Consider the following 21,304-nt stretch of genomic DNA (forward strand, 5'->3'; position numbering starts at 1 on the left):
TAGCTAAACACTTCATATATTTATTTTTAAGTATATAAGGTCGGATCGGATGAACATGCATAAACGTTGCTGGCCTAATTTCGTTCTCTGAGTCTCTCTTTTCTCATTGGGCCAACCACTCACTATGCTAACGAGCCCAGTCCATCAAGTGGCCTCAGAGGCCCAGGAACAATCCCGTTCATCTCTCCACGTAGTCCGGCCACGCCGCGTCCTCGTTCTCGAAGCGAGATGCGTCGCCGCCGCCGGCGGTCCCGAGACGCGATCCGACGGCGGATTTGGCATCATTCCAGCGAGGCGCTCCACGCGGAAGATCGAGGAAGTATCTCCAGCGGCGATGCCTACGGTACGTACCAAACTTTTCACCCAGTCCTCGAGTATTCTCAATCATGTCAGCGCTCTTCGAGCAGTTGTTAGATGCTTTTGGCATTTTATTCTGACCAAACTGATCAACCGAAAACAAACAAACAAACCAACCAGCTCTAGCTCCAACCTCAAACAACGAAGAATCACGTTTTTGTTTTCCACACCTGTGTCAGGACGAACAGTAAGATATTCAGTTCTGCCTCGTGTCTGAATTCTGTAGCATTTTAACCTCTAAGCTGTTTTCAGGCATATAATCTGAAACAGTCATGCTTTTTTTTTTGCGAAATGATATCACGTGTGCTAAATCTTGTTGTCTTAGCCTGTCGGATCATGTGACAAAAACTGTTCTGTCGTGCCCTGTCGCATTGTGCATGACCCTTCTCTGAAACTGGTAGGATTCCATGACGAGCCTGTAGCTAAAACGAGCTATGGCCTCCTGGGGGAGTGAATGGCAGTTGTAAAATATTGAATGTTCAGTGCCGCGATTCCCTTCACTCGCATTGGTTGCGCACGGTTTTTTGGTTTGTTGCAACTGCAGTCAAAAGTGGCTTAGAGAGTCTTGAACCAAGTACTTGGGGAATATGGTCCAGCCGACCACGCATGGGTGAATTTACTTTGGTTGTTCCTTGAATGGCATCTAAGGATTTATTTTTGATCTGCAGTCACAAAAGTTAACTTAGACAGCATGGCATCTATACCAGTGGGCTGTGGCTTCTGTAGATTACTCTGTTTTGTATCAGTGTAGTCAAAGGGGACCATGAACTTATTAGGGTCAAAACAATCTTGCTTTACTTTCCTTTCACCTTTTCTTTTTATGATAAAGTTTGCTTGTATCCTAGCTTTTGTTCCTTTGAGAAAGTGATAGCGGCTGGGACATGAACCTGATCAAAATGGACTTGACATGTACGCATGGAAATCCCATGCCGCTATGCTTTTGTTTCTTTCTTAGGCATGCTGTTCAGGAACAAAAATGTTTATGATGCTCTAGTCATAAATTCAACTAATTCGAAGTGATAATTGCAAGATAATGGTATCGAGGTAAACTTTGTAGATATTGAGCAGAGGAATTTACTCTTGAATCATATAGCATGTACGGGAGGCCTTGAGGAATCAAACAAATTAAGTCTGACAAATTGTCTGTAATCTGTAATGTAACCGTGGCTTAAAGTTGGTAACAGTAAGCTGCTATTTATTTATAAATAAAAGGAAAATTACTGATTATTTGAGGGGTAACAGTTGTCATGCTTTGCTTTTAGATGGAGAAGTAGATTATTTGACAATGTAGAGTTGATTATTGGGTGGGTGGATGTTTTGGGTGAATCTTATCACACTTTACCACACAGATATGTCCTTGTGATACCCTTGTTTTTTCCATGTAGAAACCAAACATCCTCAAGTAAATGTAGGGTCAATGGTACTTACCGAAAGGGGGCAACCATACAAACAAAATTAAGATAGCTTGGATCCTTGGGATTAGGCAAAAACATGATTAAGCTAAGATTTTTTGACTTTGTTCTTACGTTCGCATAACGTATGGCTGTTTTTATTTCTGACCATACCTGTACTCATTCAGAGTTAGCATACCAAAGAAAGGTTTGTCAAGATCATAACAGAGGCAAGAGGAATATATCTCTGCTGATACTTAGTTGTTCTACATCCACAATTTTTCAGTTGGAACTGCAATTTGTTTTTGGTTTATATCTGGTGATAATATCAGAAATTTTAGTTAGGAGTTTGCTTTTCGACCTACTGTCCCAGGATCTCCTGCTACTTTTTACTTTATGCAGATTTTCTTTAGGTCCTGATTTTTAACTTTGCTAGCGGCAAATATTAACTTATTCATAGTCTCCAAAGTTTATGATTAAGTGGATGGATCCTTTACGTTTCTAGTGACTAATAAAGCTTGCAAATCTAAGGCATCTACCATGCGTAGGGTCCAGTAATTATTAGTAGTGGGGATTATTGGAGGATTTTGGTGCAAGGCTTCATCATTCTCCTCAGTGCATACGTAAAATTCTTTTCTGATCATGACACACATGTCAATGTAGTTATTTCATATTGTCAAGTTTCGCTTTGACCCAATTTTAATTTTTTTAGATAAAAACAAAATTAGAATTCGAGGGCTTATTATTATTACATGATACAGTAATGTATAGCATGGTGCTAGTGTTGTGGCGGTGCTGCTACATATTCAAATTTGAAAAGTCTCATAGTTTATAAGTTCAGTATACAGTTGACCAAAATTTTGCCTTTTGACGAGTGCTTTTATTTATTTACACTATTGCAATGTGTGTTCTAATAATATCCATAGACAGGTCTGGAGCACCGCAGCCTTCCAAGATGCCATAAGTGCTGCTGGTTTCCAGCTCTCTACTTCTTCCACTAAGCCTACAAAGTTTAATGTCACCATCAGTTTGATCCAGAGCATCTTGAGCATTATCATCCTTTGTTGGACCCTGCCTTGTTCCATTCAAATAATAGCCATTAAAAGTCCAAGACACTTTTTACACAAATATATTCTCACAGCTAGAGCATCAAGAAAAGGCCAAAGAAGATTTGAAGTATAGGAATGATAGTTGTCTCTACGATTAGGATCGAAAAGATTAACTAATCGTTAAAAGTGGTCTGGGATAAGGGAATCTTGGTAAGTTGCCAATTAAAAATTGATGGCTAGCTTGGTTGAGCACATTGGTTTTTTGACTTTAGTTCCGTTCTTATCACATCAAAGTTCAACTAGATTACGTGACTAGCTGTAGGGAAGATCAAGTGAAGCATTAAAACCTATTTAGGAAGTTCAATGTATGCACAGCCTGCACTTTGCCTGTGTGGATGGACATGCCTTTAAGCTCCATGATGCTTCTATAGCTTCTATTAGTTGCCCTCTTGGACCATGCATGTTCTATATTGTTCATGATGTTGTGAATATAAATATGTTATATAGCTAGGATAAATCTATAGATTGGGGACTGATTTGACTTGCTCCCGTCCATTTCATTCATATTTTTTCTTCTTCTTGGTGCTGCCTTCCAAATGATGGATTCGCCCTTTAAATCTGTAGCAAGGTTGAGTGTTTATAGGGGGACCAAGACTGCATTTTGCTCTAATTGTATATTTCTCATTGGTGCTAAACCAAACTTATAGTGCAATACCCTCCTACGTACCTTTGACTTTGGATGTATGAAATAATCCCTACCTTACATTCATCTTTTTGTCACCTTTTGACGTTTCTACGAATCAATCCCCTTGTGGCACTGCATCTTATTATTGTACATAGACATGTTATGTTCATCAACTTTCTCCATCCAAAAAGGGTATAATTTGAGATTTAAACAAATCATTTTTTCTTAAATTTGACTAATTAAGTTTATACAAAATAATATTAATATTTATTTCTTCTAATAGGCTTACTATGTATTTAGTGTTAATTAATATCATAAATGCTATTTTTGAACTTAAAATTGTTGACGAAAATTGCATCCTTTTTGGAGTATGTCATCTCTTGGTCAAGCTACTTGCATAGCATTTTCTCCTCCTAAAGGAGGCAATCTTTTTTGCACAAATAAGTAGAAACGATCGATTCTTTTTGAAAGAATCACAGAACAATTCTGAATACTTGTTTTTAGGCAGAGGACAAATCTGAATGCTGGAACCACTCGTTCCAAGTTCCTGTCATGTCCCACAGCTGGCCGTTGGGCCCGCTAGTGACCACGCCTACATTGCATTTTTTGGGGCAGGTAAACAGCTAGCTACCTTTCAAAGAAAAAAAATTGAGAAAAGAATCTGGATGTCAGTTTTGTACGAAAACTATGGTTTTAGTGACTAATAATTTACTTCTTGTGATGATTTAACAATGTATGGCCACTTGGGAATATTCAAGTCCTAAACTAACCCTTGTCTTTGTTTTCCAGAAAATAGGCAGACAAGTTCAGGAGAAACTTACTCGTTGGAGGAATATGTTTATGTTCAGAGAAACATGATCTTGGGTTGCTTTGCTCCGTGCTTAAGGCTTGTCTTCAAAATCCAAAAGCTGGTTGACTTTATATTCGTAGACAATGCTACTAGACCGTGCAAGGTGGCCACATCACGGATCTTCTGTGAAGTGCTTCTGTAAACAACCATTGGGTGCAAGGTATTGTTCTGTGCTACTGACAGGTCCAAGCTTGCTGCTGCTTGTTCATCCGGTTCATCTCTACTCCACAGGGCAAGTTGGCCTCTGGGTCTTTTCACGATTCCTTGTGATTCAGGTCAGACAACTAATGAGCTAAGTTTCTCTATAACTTTTTTTTTACAACCCTTGCTCCTCATATATTGTTGTTTTACTTGTCTATATACCAGTAAGTAAACTAGGACGCAAAATGATTGCTGACACTGCACGTACAGATTTATGACTTTTATTAACATTGTTGCTCCGTGTTAACTTGAAAAACATATGTCAAATATACTCGTAGCAATAATAATCCATAATAGTTTGTGTGTTCTTTCTGGTGTAAACTGACTAGTGTTCAAATGACGCAGGAAGTAGTTTTACTTGACCCAGTCTCTATAGCTTAGAGATTTGATCCAAGTACTAGTGGAGAAACATGGTTCTAGGCTCTAGTATCAACCCACAACATCATTCTCTCTGGTAACCTTACACGAGGGCAAGGCACCTAGATAGGCAAACAAATTACACTAGACGCGAAACAACCGCAGTGGATCCTTTCCCCTGCTGTTGTAGGACGACAAGGGCATGTTTTAATAATTACAGCAGCAGGGGACAACGATCAATCGGCTGTGAGGCTGCCTGAGTGCCTGTCCCCTCATATCTCTCTCACCTGGCGTCCTGGCCACAGGCCACACCGTGTAGTACTACTGGAGAGCGTGGGCTGAATGCGATATAAAAATTTCATAAAGATTTGACGTGACCCTGCACTTGGAGAATTTTTTATATTAGGGCCTTGTTTAGTTTCAAAAAATTTTGCAAAATTTTTCAGATTCTCCATCACATCGAATCTTTAGCCGCATGCATGGAGTATTAAATATAAATGAAAATAAAAACTAATTGCACAGTTTGATCGAAATTGACGAGACGAATCTTTTAAGCCTACTTAGTCAATGATTGGACAATTTTTGTCAAATACAAACGAAAGTGTTACAGTATCGATTTTGCAAAAAATTTTGGAACTAAACAAGGCAGTTCACCTCAAAACCAAAATGTTTGCAAGATTCCCCGTCACATCGAATCTTATGGCACATGCATGAAACATTAAATATAGATGAAAATAAAAACTAATTACACAGTTTAGCTGTAAATCACGAGACAAATCTTTTGATCCTAGTTAGTCCATGATTAGATAATATTTGTCATAAACAAACGAAAGTGCTACAGTACCGAAATCTTTTCACTTTTTAGAACTAAACAAGGCCTTAGCGTTCTCCTCCTCTCAAAAAATTGTTATTGTTGACTTTGGAACATCTTATTTAACCATCTGTCTTATTAATTTTTTTATAAATATTATCCATTTTAATGTAAATTATTTGATCATTAGAGATACTTTAATAATAATTTATTTATTTTATAATTTGAACATAAATTTTGAATAAGAAAAACGATGCCTCAAAATAAAAAATATTTTTTTTGAGAGGGAGTACATACTACTGGATGAAAGGCTCCTAGCCAGGCTAGGCTGGATATAGCTCACCCCGCCCCTGCCTGGGACCTTCTGTTCTTTTTTTTCCTACGACTTTTCTCTTCAGCAACCAGCAGTATGGCAATTCTGTTTCGGTCGATTGGTCAGATCCATCGTAGTTTGGAGCTCAACCTTTGTACACCTACTGTCGTGTACGGAGTACATGAGTTGCTCAGGAGTAGTAGTAGCAGTAGTAGGAGTACAGAGTACTGGCTGCTGGTTGTTGATAACGGATACTGACTGCCTCGTTGTTAGTGCGGCATGTAGCTACTTGTACAGCATTCAAGTGTATGCGAGCTAAGTGCCATGAAAATCAGGCCTTGTTTAGTTCACCCCGAAATTCAAAAAGTTTTCAAGATTCTCTGTCATATCGAATCTTGCGGCATATGCATTAAACATTATAAATATAGACGAAAACAAAAACTAATCACACAGTTTGACTGTAAATCGCGAGACGAATCTTTTGACGCTAGTTAGTTTATGATTGGATAATATTTACCACAAACAAACGAAAATGCTACAGTAGTGGAATCTAAAAAAATTCACATCTAAACAAGGCCTCAGTTCAATTTCTATAGGATTTGAGAGGGAAAACACAAATGAAACCTTGATTGGGGTTCAATTTTTCTTAGGTCCTGTTCGTTTTGCTCCTAAACCAAGAGGGTTGAGAGGGATTAAATCCCCTACAAGTCAAAATCCTCCTCAATATACCCTTCAATCCCTCTTAATCCCCATGGGATGAAAAATAAACAAAGGCTTTAAAGTTAGTAAAAGCATATATATAATTGGTGTCGCAAGGAAAAATTAGTCCCGTTAATTGAAATATGCTGCCTGCAACAAAGATGGGTCAGATGTGTGTGTGGGTGATATTAATGTCTAGTTTATATCCTAATTCTTGCCATTTAGTTTATGCTCTTTATTGTTTTGGTGCTTTACACACTTAAATTTTTTAAAAGATAAAAGATGAACCAACCTTGGTGCATACATCCACACCCTCAATTAATTGGGCTGGCTTAGTTTCTTAAATTTTACACATGTATTCACATTTTTTTTATAAACATGTTACATAGATGTGTCAAAATCTTTTTTTTTGGATGTAGTATCTTTGTAATAACATGTACTACCTGCATTCCAAATAGCCAGTTTTGGGTTTGTCACAAGTCAACCTATTTTAAATTTACCAGCTTCATAGGAACAGCTGCTATATCAACTAAGTATATTGTGAGAATTTATTTCATATTTTACCTAATGATACTTATTTGGTATTCTAGATGTTGATATTGTCTCCTATAAATTTATTTAAACCTAACAGAGTTTGACATAGCTAGGACACTCAGAATTAGCTGTATATATTAATTATTATGGGATATGAAGGGAGGAGCTATTTGTTTATGAGTAATCTAGAGTCTTGTATGAGTACTCTAGTGAGTTTTGGATGCCTTTGCATATCTAGCAAAGGTACGTGGATCGGAAAGGATAGCCCGTGTCATGCATCACCAGTATTTTATGCCAAAGAACTGAGAGCCGACCAATAGCATATTTAATCTTTTTTACTTCAAAAGTAATAGCAGAGCATCTCTTTTCTTATAGACATCCTGTGATTCATATTGAAAGTGGATATTCGCGCTGGTGATGATGAGTTGATTTCATGAGGATGTTTCAATGCTTCTACACGTCAAACCAAGTACAGTACTTGATTTGCTATATATGTCTCTAAAAGACTAAATAAAGGAAGAAATAATTAATCTACTGCACAAGATTTATCATGGAACAAGTTGTCAGAACGACTTTTAAGTTATTTTGAAGTCCTTATATGAGCTTATCTTCTGGTGGTACATATTTAAGTGATTAACTTCCTATATATATTAGCTAATCTAATAGGGTATTTAATAGAAGAATGTATGGAGTTTCTTGTTAGTAGTTTCTTGCCCCCGAAGTGAGGTTTCCTAGGTGTTAACTGGTCCTACATGCTATAAGCGAGTGTGATTGCATATCACTTCAGCCATCTAATAATCTACATTATCTTCTCCCATTCCATTTTTCTTTATTAGCTGAATCATTTTCAATGTGTTTAAAGTTTTCTTTACTAATAAACACCATCCGGTATAGACTACTAAAATGCCATGCCTTTTTTCTTTACCATCACTTCTAAATGTGTTCTAAGACTTGTCCAAAAGTAATTAGCATGCATGATTAGTTACCGTCTAACCTATTACTGAGTGCATGTATGCTCCTAGCCGTACAAGTAATGTCTCTTTTTTCTTATACACTCCCTCTGTACCTGTAAAGAAAGTGGTTTAGAATAATGATACGGTCTCTAAAGCCTAACTTTGACTCCTTGTTTTTATAAAAATATTTATCAAAAAGTGGTATATATATGTTTTTATAAAAGTATTTTTCAAGACAAATCTATTTATTTTTATATTTCCAAACTCGACAACTTAAAAGTTATTTATAATTTATATATTCCTAATGTTTGACTCAAACCTTGTCCAAAACGACTTTCTTTTGTCGTTGTCTTCCTAATAAAGAGAGCTAATGATATACGCCATGTTCTACAACACTATTTTAGTATTACTTTTTAATGAATGAACAATGTTTTTCTCTCCCAACATTTCAACATAACCAGCAGCATAATCCAAGTTCCTAGCATAAGCAACAGTAGAACTCTTGCGAACTCAGCTCACCTTTCGTCTTTCATGGCATGTGCAATCGTGCATGGTACATCTCATCATACATTACTACAAGATCTGATCTTTCTCTCATGTGAATCCGTGAGACTGTGACCGCCAGATGCGCACATTACTCTGACCCTCTTGACTTTGGTGCCATGGAGAGAAGATCCTGAAAGATGTTTGTTCGTTTGACTTTTGCCTATGTGTTGTGTTGTTGGGAACTGGGCAAGGGGCAAGGAGTTGTTGGGTGCGATGATCTGACGGGATCGAACTGGAGTGTGTTAGGTCTGCATCTTTCTTGCAGAGAGCAGAAAAGACACCCCAGGCCATTGATGAAAGGCTAGAGTTCTCTACTATCAATGGGTTCAAGTGGTTGCTAGTTTTAAGAACCCTATTTGAGATGGAATAATCCTTTTCTATCTGTTGCATTACATCAGATGTCAAGTCTCCGACTGGAAGCACATGGAACAGTTTGCACTCATAGCAGGTTCAACCATTGGCTGGCTACATAGGATTAGGAGAGGGGAGAGAGACAGAGCGAAATAGGAGAGAGAATATAGAAAAGGCTATGCAAAAAAGTGGCAGCAAAAAAACAATATGAGTGGGGGCGATATACCTTTTGTAGATTTGTTTGCGTTAACAATTGCCATGTCCTCTTTGGGCTAATATAATCCTTGTTAGTTTATCTCTCCTTTTGGCATGCATGGACCTTTGGTCCCCATTCGTCCTTGAGTGTGCTCCCCCTCTCAATAGCGTGGCTTTCCCTTCCTTCAACTCCACTCAAGACTGTGCTCCTCCTAGCTACTTAATCTTGATGCCAAGCAACGAGGCTGCTCCAAACCTCGATCAGCTTCCTCTTTCTCATTCTCTCACAAACACATAGTACTCCTACATATCAGGAGCGCTGTTCATCAAGGAGTGGTCCTGGGAGAGATGCTGTACCAGCGGGGTTAGATTTTGGAACATGTCAAATCACAGCATTTGATGCACCAGGAGGTAAAGTCACAAGTTTTTTCTCTGTTTTTTTTCTTCGTTTCAACTATTACTTTTATCTCTACTGTTTGAGTGACGCGTGAGAGAGTGAGAGCCAGCTGCTTCTGTTTGTTGCCTTGCTCACTTTGGGCATTTCTCACAGTGGTCTCATGCCAAGTTTCCCCTTCCTCTTCATGCTACATGCTTACATGCCTTGCCTTGAGGTAGTATGTAAGAGCATGCCGCGGCAGGGAAGAGTGACTAGAGTAGATTCCCTTGGTGCACACAAGTTAGCCACAGGCGCCAGTGGTAGTCTAGGGCCTTGCACACATATGCAAAGATCTCTTCCCTCTTGCCACAAGGGATAAGATCTCTCTCCCCTATGACTTTTTGTTTCTTTTGGCCACTGTATGTGTATGCTACTTGTATTGCTCTCTGTCTCTCTCCATGCATGCATATGCATATATTGCCATGTACTATACATATTCTGATGCCATGAGTATATATACGTGTACAAAATATTTTTGCAGAGTTGGAAGCAAAGGGAGGGATGATATCTGCAGCTGCTTGACACAGAGGCACATGTCCCTTTTGGTGGGCAATGATGGTGTGCAGGTGGAGGTGATGATAGTTTGCCTCATCTGGGGACTGAGACATTCCATCCAAGGCCGCCCAGTGTCATGCTGCCTCACATTCACAGCTTTCACCCCTGGCTGCTGCAATATTCCATTTGTTTGCTAATGTGTTGTATCAAGATGCCTTCGATGTGAGTCCTCACTGCCCGGCCTTCTCTCTCTCTCTCTCATGCATCAGCATGCGTGTACATACACCTGCACTCACTGTTGCTTGGGCTAGGATTGCATGTGATCCTGCAAGCAAGAACGTAGCCGCTAGCCAATCGGGGACGAGTGTAGCTGCAGGTTAGGCCTTGTTTAGTTTCCAAAAATTTTGCAAAATTTTTCAGATTTTCCGTGACATTGAATCTTTAGACGTATGCATGAAGTATTAAATATAGATAAAAATAAAAACTAATTGCACAGTTTGGTCGGAATTGACGAGACGAATCTTTTGAGCCTAGTTAGTCCATGATTGGACAATATTTGTCAAATACAAACGAATTGCTACAATGCTCATTTTGCCAAAAATTTTGGAACTAAACAAGGCCTTACTTGTGGTATCAACAAGCATGTGTGTGCAATGTGCAGCACTGGCATAGCGAGCGCCAGGTGAGGGTGCGGTGTGCTCTTCTTCGATCTCGCATCAGGGCCGATCGAGCCATCAATGGAGATCCCACCCTGGGACAAAACATGATATGGTTGGAGAGTCGGCTCTGTCTAGTCTCTATTCACCCATTTAAAGCATTGCGTGTTTGTGTGCACACTCACATAGAGAGAGAACAGACACAGAGAGAGATGGTAGCCTAGCCGTCCAAATCGTCAGACTATAATACTGTGTGCAAATCTTTTGGAAAGGGAGCATCCTGAGGCTTCCACAATGATTAAAAGAGTTCCAACTTGCACTGCCTATTACTATCAAGATCAGCAAACAGGTTTCACACTAATATAAGCAGCAAGCTAAAACTAGGCAAATAACAAAACAGGATTACTGGTATTAATGAAAAGCCATGCATTCATGCTAGCTTGCACTACTACCCAACTTAAAAGCGCGGAGAACTATAAAAGCGTGCAAGACCAGTGTGATCATTAGCTAGGTGCAAATAGATCGACAAAACCAGTCTTCTTAGAGAAGTTCCTATCTACTCCCTCCATACTTATAAAAAATCATATTAGATAAGGTTTGGGTCAAATATTGAAAATATAGATCATAAATAACTTTTAAGTCATTGAGTTTAAAAAAAAAAGAAAACCATATGAATAGATATGTCTTGAAAAATACTTTCATACAAATATGCATATACCACTTTTTGATAAATATTTTTATAAAAACAAGGAGTCAAAGTTAGGCTTTGGCAATGTTTTTCTAAACGCTAAACGGTAAACAGTCGGTCACCTCTCATTTAGCCATTATTCGGGCTAAGCAGTCCATTAAACGGCCTAAACGGATGATTAAACGGAAACGGTAATACCACTGTCTAGCGTTTAAATGGTCTAAACAGCTGTTTAGGCAAACAGTGGGCTTTGGAGACCACATCACTGTCCTAAACGCCTTTCTTTTATATAGGTACAGAGGGAGTATTGTCTAATGAACAAAATTATACATGATCTTGTCATAAACTTTTAGGATGTTAATTTGTACAGAAAAAACATTAATACTGCCCCAGAAAAGTGGACACTTGTCCAATTTAACTGGTCAAACAAAGGTGCATGGTATGGTCACAAGATGATTTCCTTGCATAATATATAAGACACCATAGTTTGATTATGTGCATTACTTCCACTGGTCAACAACATGTTACACAAAGATCAGCTAGTTTCAACAATTGGATTGGAGGTATTCTATCCTACCTGTTTTCTTCAACCATGCATATGCCCATCGACACACGAATAGATAATTTGCAAATTAATTTCTATAGTGATTTGGCTACTTGAAAATTCAATCTTGTGTGTATGTATTATCACCATATATATGAGCTGTAGATAGACAAGGTTTTCTTTCTAAATAATATTTACTCAATACTTACGGTAGGAAATCCTGTACATTTCACAACTCTTATGGATCCAAGCATTGTTCTGTAGGTTGAGGCCGCTCTTCAACGACATAAATGTGTAGTTTGGCTCCTAGCTTAGATCATTTTTTTTGTTTTTGTTTAGTGTAATAAACTTTGTTGTATTCGGTGCTGTCTAAGACTCCCTTCCCGGCTTGGACTAGCTTGTGTTCACACTTTGTTCCCTCTTATTAATGAAATACGTTCTTAGGCATGTTTATAAAAACAAGAGTGAGGTTCAGATAAAAAAAACAATATGGTGACTTTTCATTACATTGACATTTATATACTTGATTATCCACATACATAAACATTTCTAACATTCAAAATTTGTCCATAGATATAAGCATTTCTTACCTAATCTGACCCTCTAGTAGCTCCTCTCCCTAGCTCATGGTTCATACACCTACCATTTATGGCATCAACTACATGAATAGGGAGGAGCTAATTGCGTGATTGAGGAGCACCATAGTGATTTTCTGTCTTCCTTAATCTGTCCTAAATAAAAATTCTATAAATGGGTATATTTGTAGCCAAGAGAGTAAGAAACTATATAGTTGCTATGAATTCATACATAATGGAATTTTCCTCTCTACCTTTTTTCTCTTTATATTGCTAATTTGAGGTTTCCCACTATGCTCAAAATGTCTGTTTATGAATATTTCTATTTTTGACAAAATTGACTTTTTCTTTACATCACCATTCGCATAAAATAGTCACTAGTCTATTTTATGGTACATGGTTTCCGTCTAATCAACCATTTACCTTGTTTAAATACTCATTTCCCTCATTTAAATGTCAATTTAGTCCAATGATGGCTTCATGGTAGGCGATTACTGTTAGCATTCAGTGTCCAAGAAAAAAAACATCTTTATATTCATATAAAACTCAACCTTTTGTTTTGCACTTTTTCATTCATGCAAAATTTCATTGACATCCCAATTCATGCATTTTCTTGTGTCCTATTGTGTTATATGTTGGCCCTTAGATCTGTTTGTTTAAGCCCCTTGCATAATCCAATTTATTTCAGCTTTTACAATTAGCTTGTATGTTACCAAAATGTCACCAAACAACCCAACTCATAATAAGTCAACTTATAACCAATGTTTTCCTAAACGCTAAACGGTAAACAGTCGGTCACCTGCTGTTAGCCATTATTCGGGCTAAACAGTCCATTAAACGGACTAAATGGATGATTAAACTGAAATAGTGTACCACTGTGTAGCGTTTATACGGCGTCTAAATAGTCATTTAGGCGAACAATGCTTATAACCTAGGACACTTATGAGGGCTTTTTCGACTGCACTTATGTGGAGCACTAGCTGCAGTGCTACACATAAGTGCAGCCAAACATGCCCTTAGCTTATATAATCCTATAAGCTATCTAGAACTAACTTATTTCAACTTTTTCCCCACACCTATAAGTTTGATTGTTTAACTGATGTTGGAGTAAGCAAACTAGCTCTTAATAGAGGTGTGTTGTACATTGTGTTGGAGCACAAGAAACATAATATCTTCGAAGCATATGTAAAATCTAGAAATACTGAGGGTTATTTGGATCTTATGGGCTACTAACCATTAGCCTTAGATTTTGGATGCTAAATAGTAGGGCAAAGTATGAGCTAATAAGAGATAACGGAGACTAACTGATGGTTAGATCCTAATAGCACACAATTGTGATAATGGGTTAAACATGGGGCTAAACATGAGAGTAGCATCCATTTTGTGTATACACACAAGCACACGAGGAACCAATGATCATCATCCAGTTCTCCTGGCTGGCTATGGCATTGGATCCAATGAGCACGCACACGGAGATATCCTTACATTGCTCATCTGTCCAATGTCTCTATCCACCCATCGTCCCATCCATCTGGCTAGCTAGTAGCCTTGTACTCGATCTTTTTGTTTTTTGTTTTCCCCTTTCTTTATTATTAGTTAAGCACATATACCACATAAATTTGGAATTGTTGGATTCATATTTGGAAGTATTTTTCATATGATTTCAATCGTGAACTGTTTAATGTATGAGATGTTGACAATAAAATTAACTGAAAAGAGAAGAGAAGAGAAGAGAAGAGAAGAAAGGAGTACTAATGTAAAGCAAGCTAGCTTGGCACATAGTTTTTAGTAGGAGAGTAATAGAGATTAGTAGTTTGTTGGCTTAGCGTAACGAGTTAGCTCCAGATATGAATCTCTGGTTGTTTAGGCCCACCAACACCGTACCAATCCATGGAATGTTTTAGTTAGATTCCTCCTCTATTCCTTTAAACCTCCCCAAAATCACACGCACCACGATCCACCAGATAAAAGACAACTCTCACTCCTCACCCTTGCTGCCACCTTTCCCCTCCCTTCCCTCCCACTTCTATTCCTACTAGCTCCTAGAGAGAGAAAGCATCCACTTCTCTCTCTCTCTCTCTTTCTTACACAATGCATCTACTAGTAGCTGCTACTAGTAGCTAGGCTAGGCTATGGCCGAGTAGGTAGTGGCAAGGTACTGTGTAGGAGTATAGCTGATGAGGTGCTGCAGGCCTGCAGCCTCTCAGACTCTCACACAAGCACACCTCTGTATTTTTGGCAGATGAGGATGTACTGTCAAGGAAGCTGCAGCTGCGAGGCTCCCAGCCCCAGCCCCAGCCTCAGCCTCCCCAGATGCTGCTGCTGCTGCTGGACGTCGTGCGCCCCTATTAAACCGGCCAGGAGATGAGATGCACGTCCTTCCACTCCACCCCCTCATGCTCCTCGCCTGCCATCACCGCCGACTCCGGCCGCCGCCGTTCCTCGTCGCGCCGCTGAAGAAGATTTCAAGAAGCTCGGCCTGGGCGGAACGACGACCGTCGTCCAAGCTATGCTCAGCTCACTCCACCACCACCACTCCTCCTCCTCCTCCGACACCGACACCAACAATGGCAACAACAAGAACGGCAGCAGCGGCGTCCTCGCGGCGGCGGTGCCGTCCGCGCGGGACCTCGTGCTGGCCTGCGCCGACCTGCTGCAGCGCGGGGACCTCCAGGCCGCGCGCCGCGCCGCGGGGGTCCTCCTGTCCGCGGCGTCCCCGCGCGCCGACGCCGCCGACCGGCTCGCCTACCACTTCGCGCGCGCGCTCGCGCTCCGGGCGGATGTCAGGGCCGCCGCCGTCGCCGCTGGCCGCGTCGTCGCCCCGGGCTTGGTGGCTTCCGCCGCTACTTCCTCCGCCTACCTCGCGTTCAACCAGATCGCGCCCTTCCTGCGCTTCGCGCACCTGACGGCGAACCAGGCCATCCTCGACGCCGTCGAGGGCGCGCGCCGAATCCACATCCTAGACCTGGACGCCGCGCACGGCGTCCAGTGGCCGCCTCTCCTGCAGGCGATCGCCGAACGCGCCGACCCGGCCGCGGGACCGCCGGAGGTGCGCATCACCGGCGCCGGCGCCGACCGCGACACCCTCCTCCGCACGGGCAGCCGCCTCCGCGCCTTCGCCCGCTCCATCCAGCTCCCGTTCCACTTCACGCCGCTCCTGCTCTCCTGCGCCGCTACCCATCATCATCAGCACGTCGCCAGCGGGAGCACCACGACGACCACCAATTCGAGCGCGGCCTCGAGCCTGGAGCTGCACCCGGACGAGACGCTGGCTGTCAACTGCGTCATGTTCTTGCACAAGCTAGGCGGGCAGGACGAGCTTGCCGCCTTCTTGAAGTGGGTGAAGGCCATGGCCCCCGCCGTGGTGACCGTCGCGGAGAGGGAGACAATCGGCGGGGGTTTCGACCGCATCGACGACCTGCCACAGCGGGCCGCGGTTGCCATGGACCACTACTCGGCCGTGTTCGAGGCGCTCGAGGCGACTGTGCCGCCGGGGAGCCGGGAGCGGCTAGCGGTGGAGCAGGAGGTGCTCGGCAGGGAGATCGACGCCGCGCTGGATGCCTCCGGTGGGAGGTGGTGGCGCGGGCTCGAACGGTGGGGAGCCGCGGCGCGCGCCGCCGGATTCGCGGCGCGGCCGCTCAGCGCGTTCGCCGTGTCGCAGGCGCGGCTGCTGCTGCGGCTGCACTACCCGTCGGAGGGCTACCTCGTGCAGGAGGCGCGCGGCGCGTGCTTTCTCGGGTGGCAGACGCGGCCACTGCTGTCCGTGTCGTCGTGGCAGTAGCCCACCACCGCCACTGTGGACGAGCCTTCTACCGTACCTGCCGCGTGCATGCATTCATGCCGCCATTGCCGGCGGCGGCGGCGACGGACTAGGGTTTGGCTCGCTCTCACTAGTCATCACTACCGCATATATAGAGCTAGAGTATATATATGAGAGCATTGCATTTTGTAGCAATAATATTGGTGGTTACTTGTTACGTACGTATTTAGCAAGATCTCATGGTGATTTTGGAGGATGATGATGAGTTTGTTGGGTTAATTGCAAGGAGGAAACCCTAACCCTAGCTTGCTGTGGTTTAATTGCTGTTAATCTTAGCTGCTTGGATGGATGGATGGTTGGTTGATTAATACTCTCTTGTTGATTTGAGGCGTTCAGTTCATATATAGCCTTGCATGCATGGAATGGCGGCAAGTGAAGGGGTTGGCCTTTAGGCTTGGTTAGGCTAGCAATTGCTTCAAATCGGCTTTGCTATATATATCTATTTCTTCTTTCATTTGTTTCTCTCGGTAGCTCATGTGAGCATTCTATATTTCTATATACATAGTTTAATTACTAAGGAGATTTTTTTGTCTATTTTTGTTGGAGACCGACCTATTGCATTGTTATTGTTATTTGTTAATAATTTTGATGTGAGAGATCCTGTTACTCTAGATTGTCCTTCTTCTCGATACATATTTATTTGAGAGAGGTTTTGTTTAAGTTGGACGTGTGATCTTGCAGAATGTCCTCCTCTGACCGTTCTTCATTTTTATTCATGTGTCATGCACTACCGGAAAACCGGACGTTGCCGTGTGCCCTCATGTTTGCCGTGAGCAATACGTCGGGCACACGGCAAAGAGGCGATTTGCCGTGTGCCACCCAGGCCAACACACGTCAAACATTCGGCACTCGGCGTTTACGTCCTTCGCCGTGTGCTAAACAGAAGAGCACACGGTGAAATCAATAGATTTGCCGTGTGCCGAAGAAAAACACACGGCGAAAGTTAAACACACGGTGAAGGAGCTATTTGCCGTGTGCTAGCACGGGGCTCACAGCAAAATTCTGACGCCGTCGGCCACCGTTGGCTGCCGTCAACTCTTTGCCGTGTGCCGTCGTGACGTACCACGCCCAGTACCTTTTTCGGAAGGTGACCAAGGAACAAGCGAGAACCATGTCGCTGACCAAGGAAGAATACATGAAGGTAAATGTGCAACAATAATAATATTTTCCTTAAGTAACCTTTATATGATCTTCTTATATGTCACATGCTTGATGGCGTGTAGGTTCCTCCGTGGTGGTGCAATACGAAAATCCAGTGCTGGGAGATGATGGTGGACAGGTGGTTCGACCCTGAGTGGCAGGAGGCGCACAATCAAGGCAGGGAGCGGCGCGCCATGATGCAAGGTCCATCGCACCATCAAGGCAGTCTTAGCCTTGATGCATGGAAAGCTAAATGGGTAAGTTGAATCCATTTTTTGTCCTAATGCTTAATTTGGCATTACTTATAATCATTGTGTTATTTCTTTTTCAGTCGAATGCACATGGTGGTGAGCAAATTACCAACTTCCAGGCGTATGCTATGGGGCACCAGACCAAGTACTCGACAGCCGCTCGCTATGACCCAGCTGCCCCCGCTTCGTCGTACAGCAACCCCTCCGTCCACGCACGCCTCACTCAGTACATAGAGACGGCAAAGGAGGTATATGGGCCAGAGTACGATCCCGCCACCCACGACATTGATGGAGAAGTCGTCATGAGGGCGGGAGGAGGAAAGGTTCGTGGCCGGTACATGATTGGCCACGGCAGCTTGGATTCTGGCGAGGTTCCTAGCCTATCCCAGATCCGAGCAAGGAGCACAGGCACGAGCGCGCCCATACGCCAACGACCAAACACTACGATGAACATTGTGGCGGACCTCCAGGTAATTTCTATTTTATTCGCCATTCATTGATTTCGACATATGTTTGCTTCACATTGTAACATTGCCGTCAATTGTGTAGGAGCGGCTGGCAGAATCGGAGAGGCAAAGGGACGAAGAAAGGATAAGGAGGGAGGAAGAAGCGCAGGCTATGCAAGCCAGGATGAATGCAATGTACGAGTACTTGCAAAACCTTGCACCTGCTATTGGTCAACCTCCTCCGCCAGCTATGTTGTTCCAACCTCAAACTCCTCCTTTCAGCACTCCTGTGAGTTTGGCTTTTATTTATAATTTTTGTTAAGTTCATATATCCGTTGTCACAAATCACACGTGTATTTCTAACCTTTGTCTGACACAAGCAACATATTTATCTTGTGCAGAATCAGTCGGCGGCGTCAAACAATCCACCTCCTGGGCAACAAGGGGAACAAGGTGGACCGTCGAGGTAGGTGGATGATGGACTTTGTGATGGTTGTGATAATGGACTTGTGAAGGATGTGATGTACTTGTGAATGATTTGTGATGGTTATGGACATTTGAAGGATGGATTGTTATGGATTTGTTCGGATTTGTGATATATATGTCGTATGTGAGCTCTAAATGTTATTTGTGATATAAATGTGATCTGTGATGGTCTGAGTATATATATATATATGTGATTTGTGTGTTTCTTTTGATGGGGAAGCAAATAAACAAACCAAAAAAAAAATTTGACCAAATTCGCCGTGTGCAGCACACGGCATAGAGGTCCTTTGCCGTGTGTCCGCGGCATGGCACACGGCAAAGAGGCCTACCAGAGCCACCTGGGAAGCGTCTTTGCCGTGTGCCGCAGGATTTGCCGTGTGCTGTAGCCACGACACACGGCAAAACAGGCCAAATTCGCCGTACGTTGCTCACGGTAAAGAAATCTACCGAAACTCTATTTAAAATTATTTTCTGATTTTTTTAATACACACTTTGCCGTGTGCTGGCTGAGTGGGCACACGGCAATGTTTATTTTCAGATTTTTTTTAATGAAAGGTTTGCCGTGTGCTGCCTGAGGGGGCACACGGCAAAGACGTTTTTCTTTTTTTAAAAAATAATTACTTTGCCGTGTGCCCGGTGAGCTGGCACACGGCAAAGCTTGCCGTTACGCAGCCCGCGGCGTTAAGTCACTTTTGTGTGCCGAGTGCCGTGCCAAGCGCACGGCGTCATGTTTTGCCGTGTGCCCGACAGAAGGCACACGGCAAAGAAGCCGTTCGCCGACTGGCCCTGTGCCGTGCGCGTTTTGCCGTGTGCCCCTCACGGCGTAAGTTTTGCCGTGTGCCTGAGGCACTTTGCCGTGTGCCCCAGGCACACGGCAAAGCACGCAAATCCGGTAGTGATGTGTGTACAATAGTTTATTTTAAACTATATCGGAGGCATGGAGGAGGAGGATCTTCTAGCTCCTAGCTAGCTCACTTGCATGGCTTGGTTATATAAACATTCCAGCACTTCACTTGCCTGTTGGCTCTTGATGCCGTTGTTTGTATTTATATCCAATCATGCGTGCTTTGGCTAGCACTAGCCATAAACTAATGGCCATTTTGGTAGTCTGTTTGTGTGGGTGTAATCATCACTCCCGCGGTGTTGCAACTTGCAACAGGCCACAATATATATGCATATATGTATATATACATAGTAGATGCTAAGACAACCTAGTGTTTTTCTAATGTGCTCTTGGCAGAAAGAAAATTGGTGTGTCTCCTCTTCTGCCCAGGGAGAAGGGGTTTGGGTTCTTGTTTTCTGTGTTATGCCCCAGATATGCTGGTAAGCTGTCTTTGGGAGGGCATGGCAGTGGCATGATCCCATGCATCAATGCCAACCCTAATCCCTGCCCCCTGTCCCCTCAAACAAAATCATGGGATTTCTCAAAACCAGGCCACCCCTTTTGGTGGCCAGCTTGCTCCTACCCGGCCTTAATCCCCTCTTCTCTCTCCTGGCTATGTTCCCTGCCCCTCTTCTCTGTTCTCTGCTCTCTGTGAAAAGATCATTCCCTTTTGGAAGGCCCCATCTTCTCTTCTTGAATTCTTTTCTCTCTCCATTTCCTTGGGATCTTTGCATGCATGCATGGCTTCTTAATTTGTTCCTCAAAGAGAGAACCATGGTATGCCCTACTACTACTTTGCATTTGATTCCTTCGATGCTTGCTTGTCTCTCATGTTTATTTATATAATATAAGTAGGTAGATTGGTACCACTCCTTAAAGTTTATACCCACGCACTACAGTTATGTTTGCATGTAGGAACTTGGGAAAATGGAAATTAACAGAATGAGTGAAAAAGACAGGTACAAGAAAATTTGCAAGAGTTCTCAGAGCATCTCTGACTACTTTATCAATTCAGAATTTCGTTCTTTGAAAAATTAACATAATATAATTAACATATGCTCTTTTGCTTTCTTTTAGTGCGACTTCCAAAAATGATAATATAATGGAGGGTTTGCCAGGATTATCTATCTAGACCATAGATGTACCATCGTATCATTTTCAGCTTACCTTTGTTAGAAGCAAATCTAGTTGGTGCTCACAAGAGAATACAATTTATTGTTTGCAAGCATAACTTTGTACTTCAAAACAATTAAACATTACCTTTTTTGGAAGTATCAAATAATTGTTTTTGGTATATTATTAGCACCAGTCCATTGTAGAAAGCAAGAAGAAAACAAAGAGCGAAAGTATCTATACATTTAAGGTATATATAGTTCCATGCTTACTCTAGCTTCAAACTGTATCTAGTATATATATATTACTTTTTGTCACGCCGCCTATTTTTGAACTTAAATATACCATGTATGCATCAACCTGATGATATATAAAAGAAAACAATGTAAATGCCATCTTTCTGCACTTTTAGTGGCCCAAATTTTATTTCACAGGAACTAATTAATAGGAGAGACAGATGCAAAATTTGGTATTCATGC

At 42.1% G+C, this 21,304-nt stretch overlaps 2 protein-coding genes across 2 annotated transcripts; both read left to right on the forward strand.

The window, feature by feature from the left end:
- On the forward strand, positions 219-16,817 carry LOC8065091 (protein MONOCULM 1). The gene is given in 5 exon segments (XM_002437226.2): positions 219-343; positions 4,272-4,607; positions 10,210-10,445; positions 14,929-15,148; positions 15,151-16,817. Coding segments are annotated over 2 exon segments (1,410 nt in total). The 5' UTR covers positions 219-343; positions 4,272-4,607; positions 10,210-10,445; positions 14,929-15,055; the 3' UTR covers positions 16,468-16,817.
- LOC110430816 lies at positions 16,486-18,995 on the forward strand. Its single transcript, XM_021448827.1, has 5 exons — positions 16,486-17,647; positions 17,730-17,903; positions 17,978-18,367; positions 18,447-18,632; positions 18,745-18,995. Exons 1-5 carry the CDS (start codon positions 17,618-17,620, stop codon positions 18,811-18,813), a joined length of 849 nt encoding a protein of 282 aa, XP_021304502.1. The 5' UTR covers positions 16,486-17,617; the 3' UTR covers positions 18,814-18,995.

This window comes from Sorghum bicolor, chromosome 10 (genome assembly GCF_000003195.3).
Source record: "Sorghum bicolor cultivar BTx623 chromosome 10, Sorghum_bicolor_NCBIv3, whole genome shotgun sequence".
Lineage (NCBI taxonomy): Eukaryota > Viridiplantae > Streptophyta > Magnoliopsida > Poales > Poaceae > Sorghum > Sorghum bicolor.

Excerpts from the sequence above, each read along its gene's own strand:
- LOC110430816 (XM_021448827.1), top strand. The coding sequence starts at position 17,618 with ATGTCGCTGACCAAGGAAGAATACATGAAG. Across the intron at positions 17,648-17,729 it reads CCAAGGAAGAATACATGAAG|GTTCCTCCGTGGTGGTGCAA; the intron begins GTAAATGTGCAA and ends GATGGCGTGTAG. Across the intron at positions 17,904-17,977 it reads ATGCATGGAAAGCTAAATGG|TCGAATGCACATGGTGGTGA; the intron begins GTAAGTTGAATC and ends TTTCTTTTTCAG.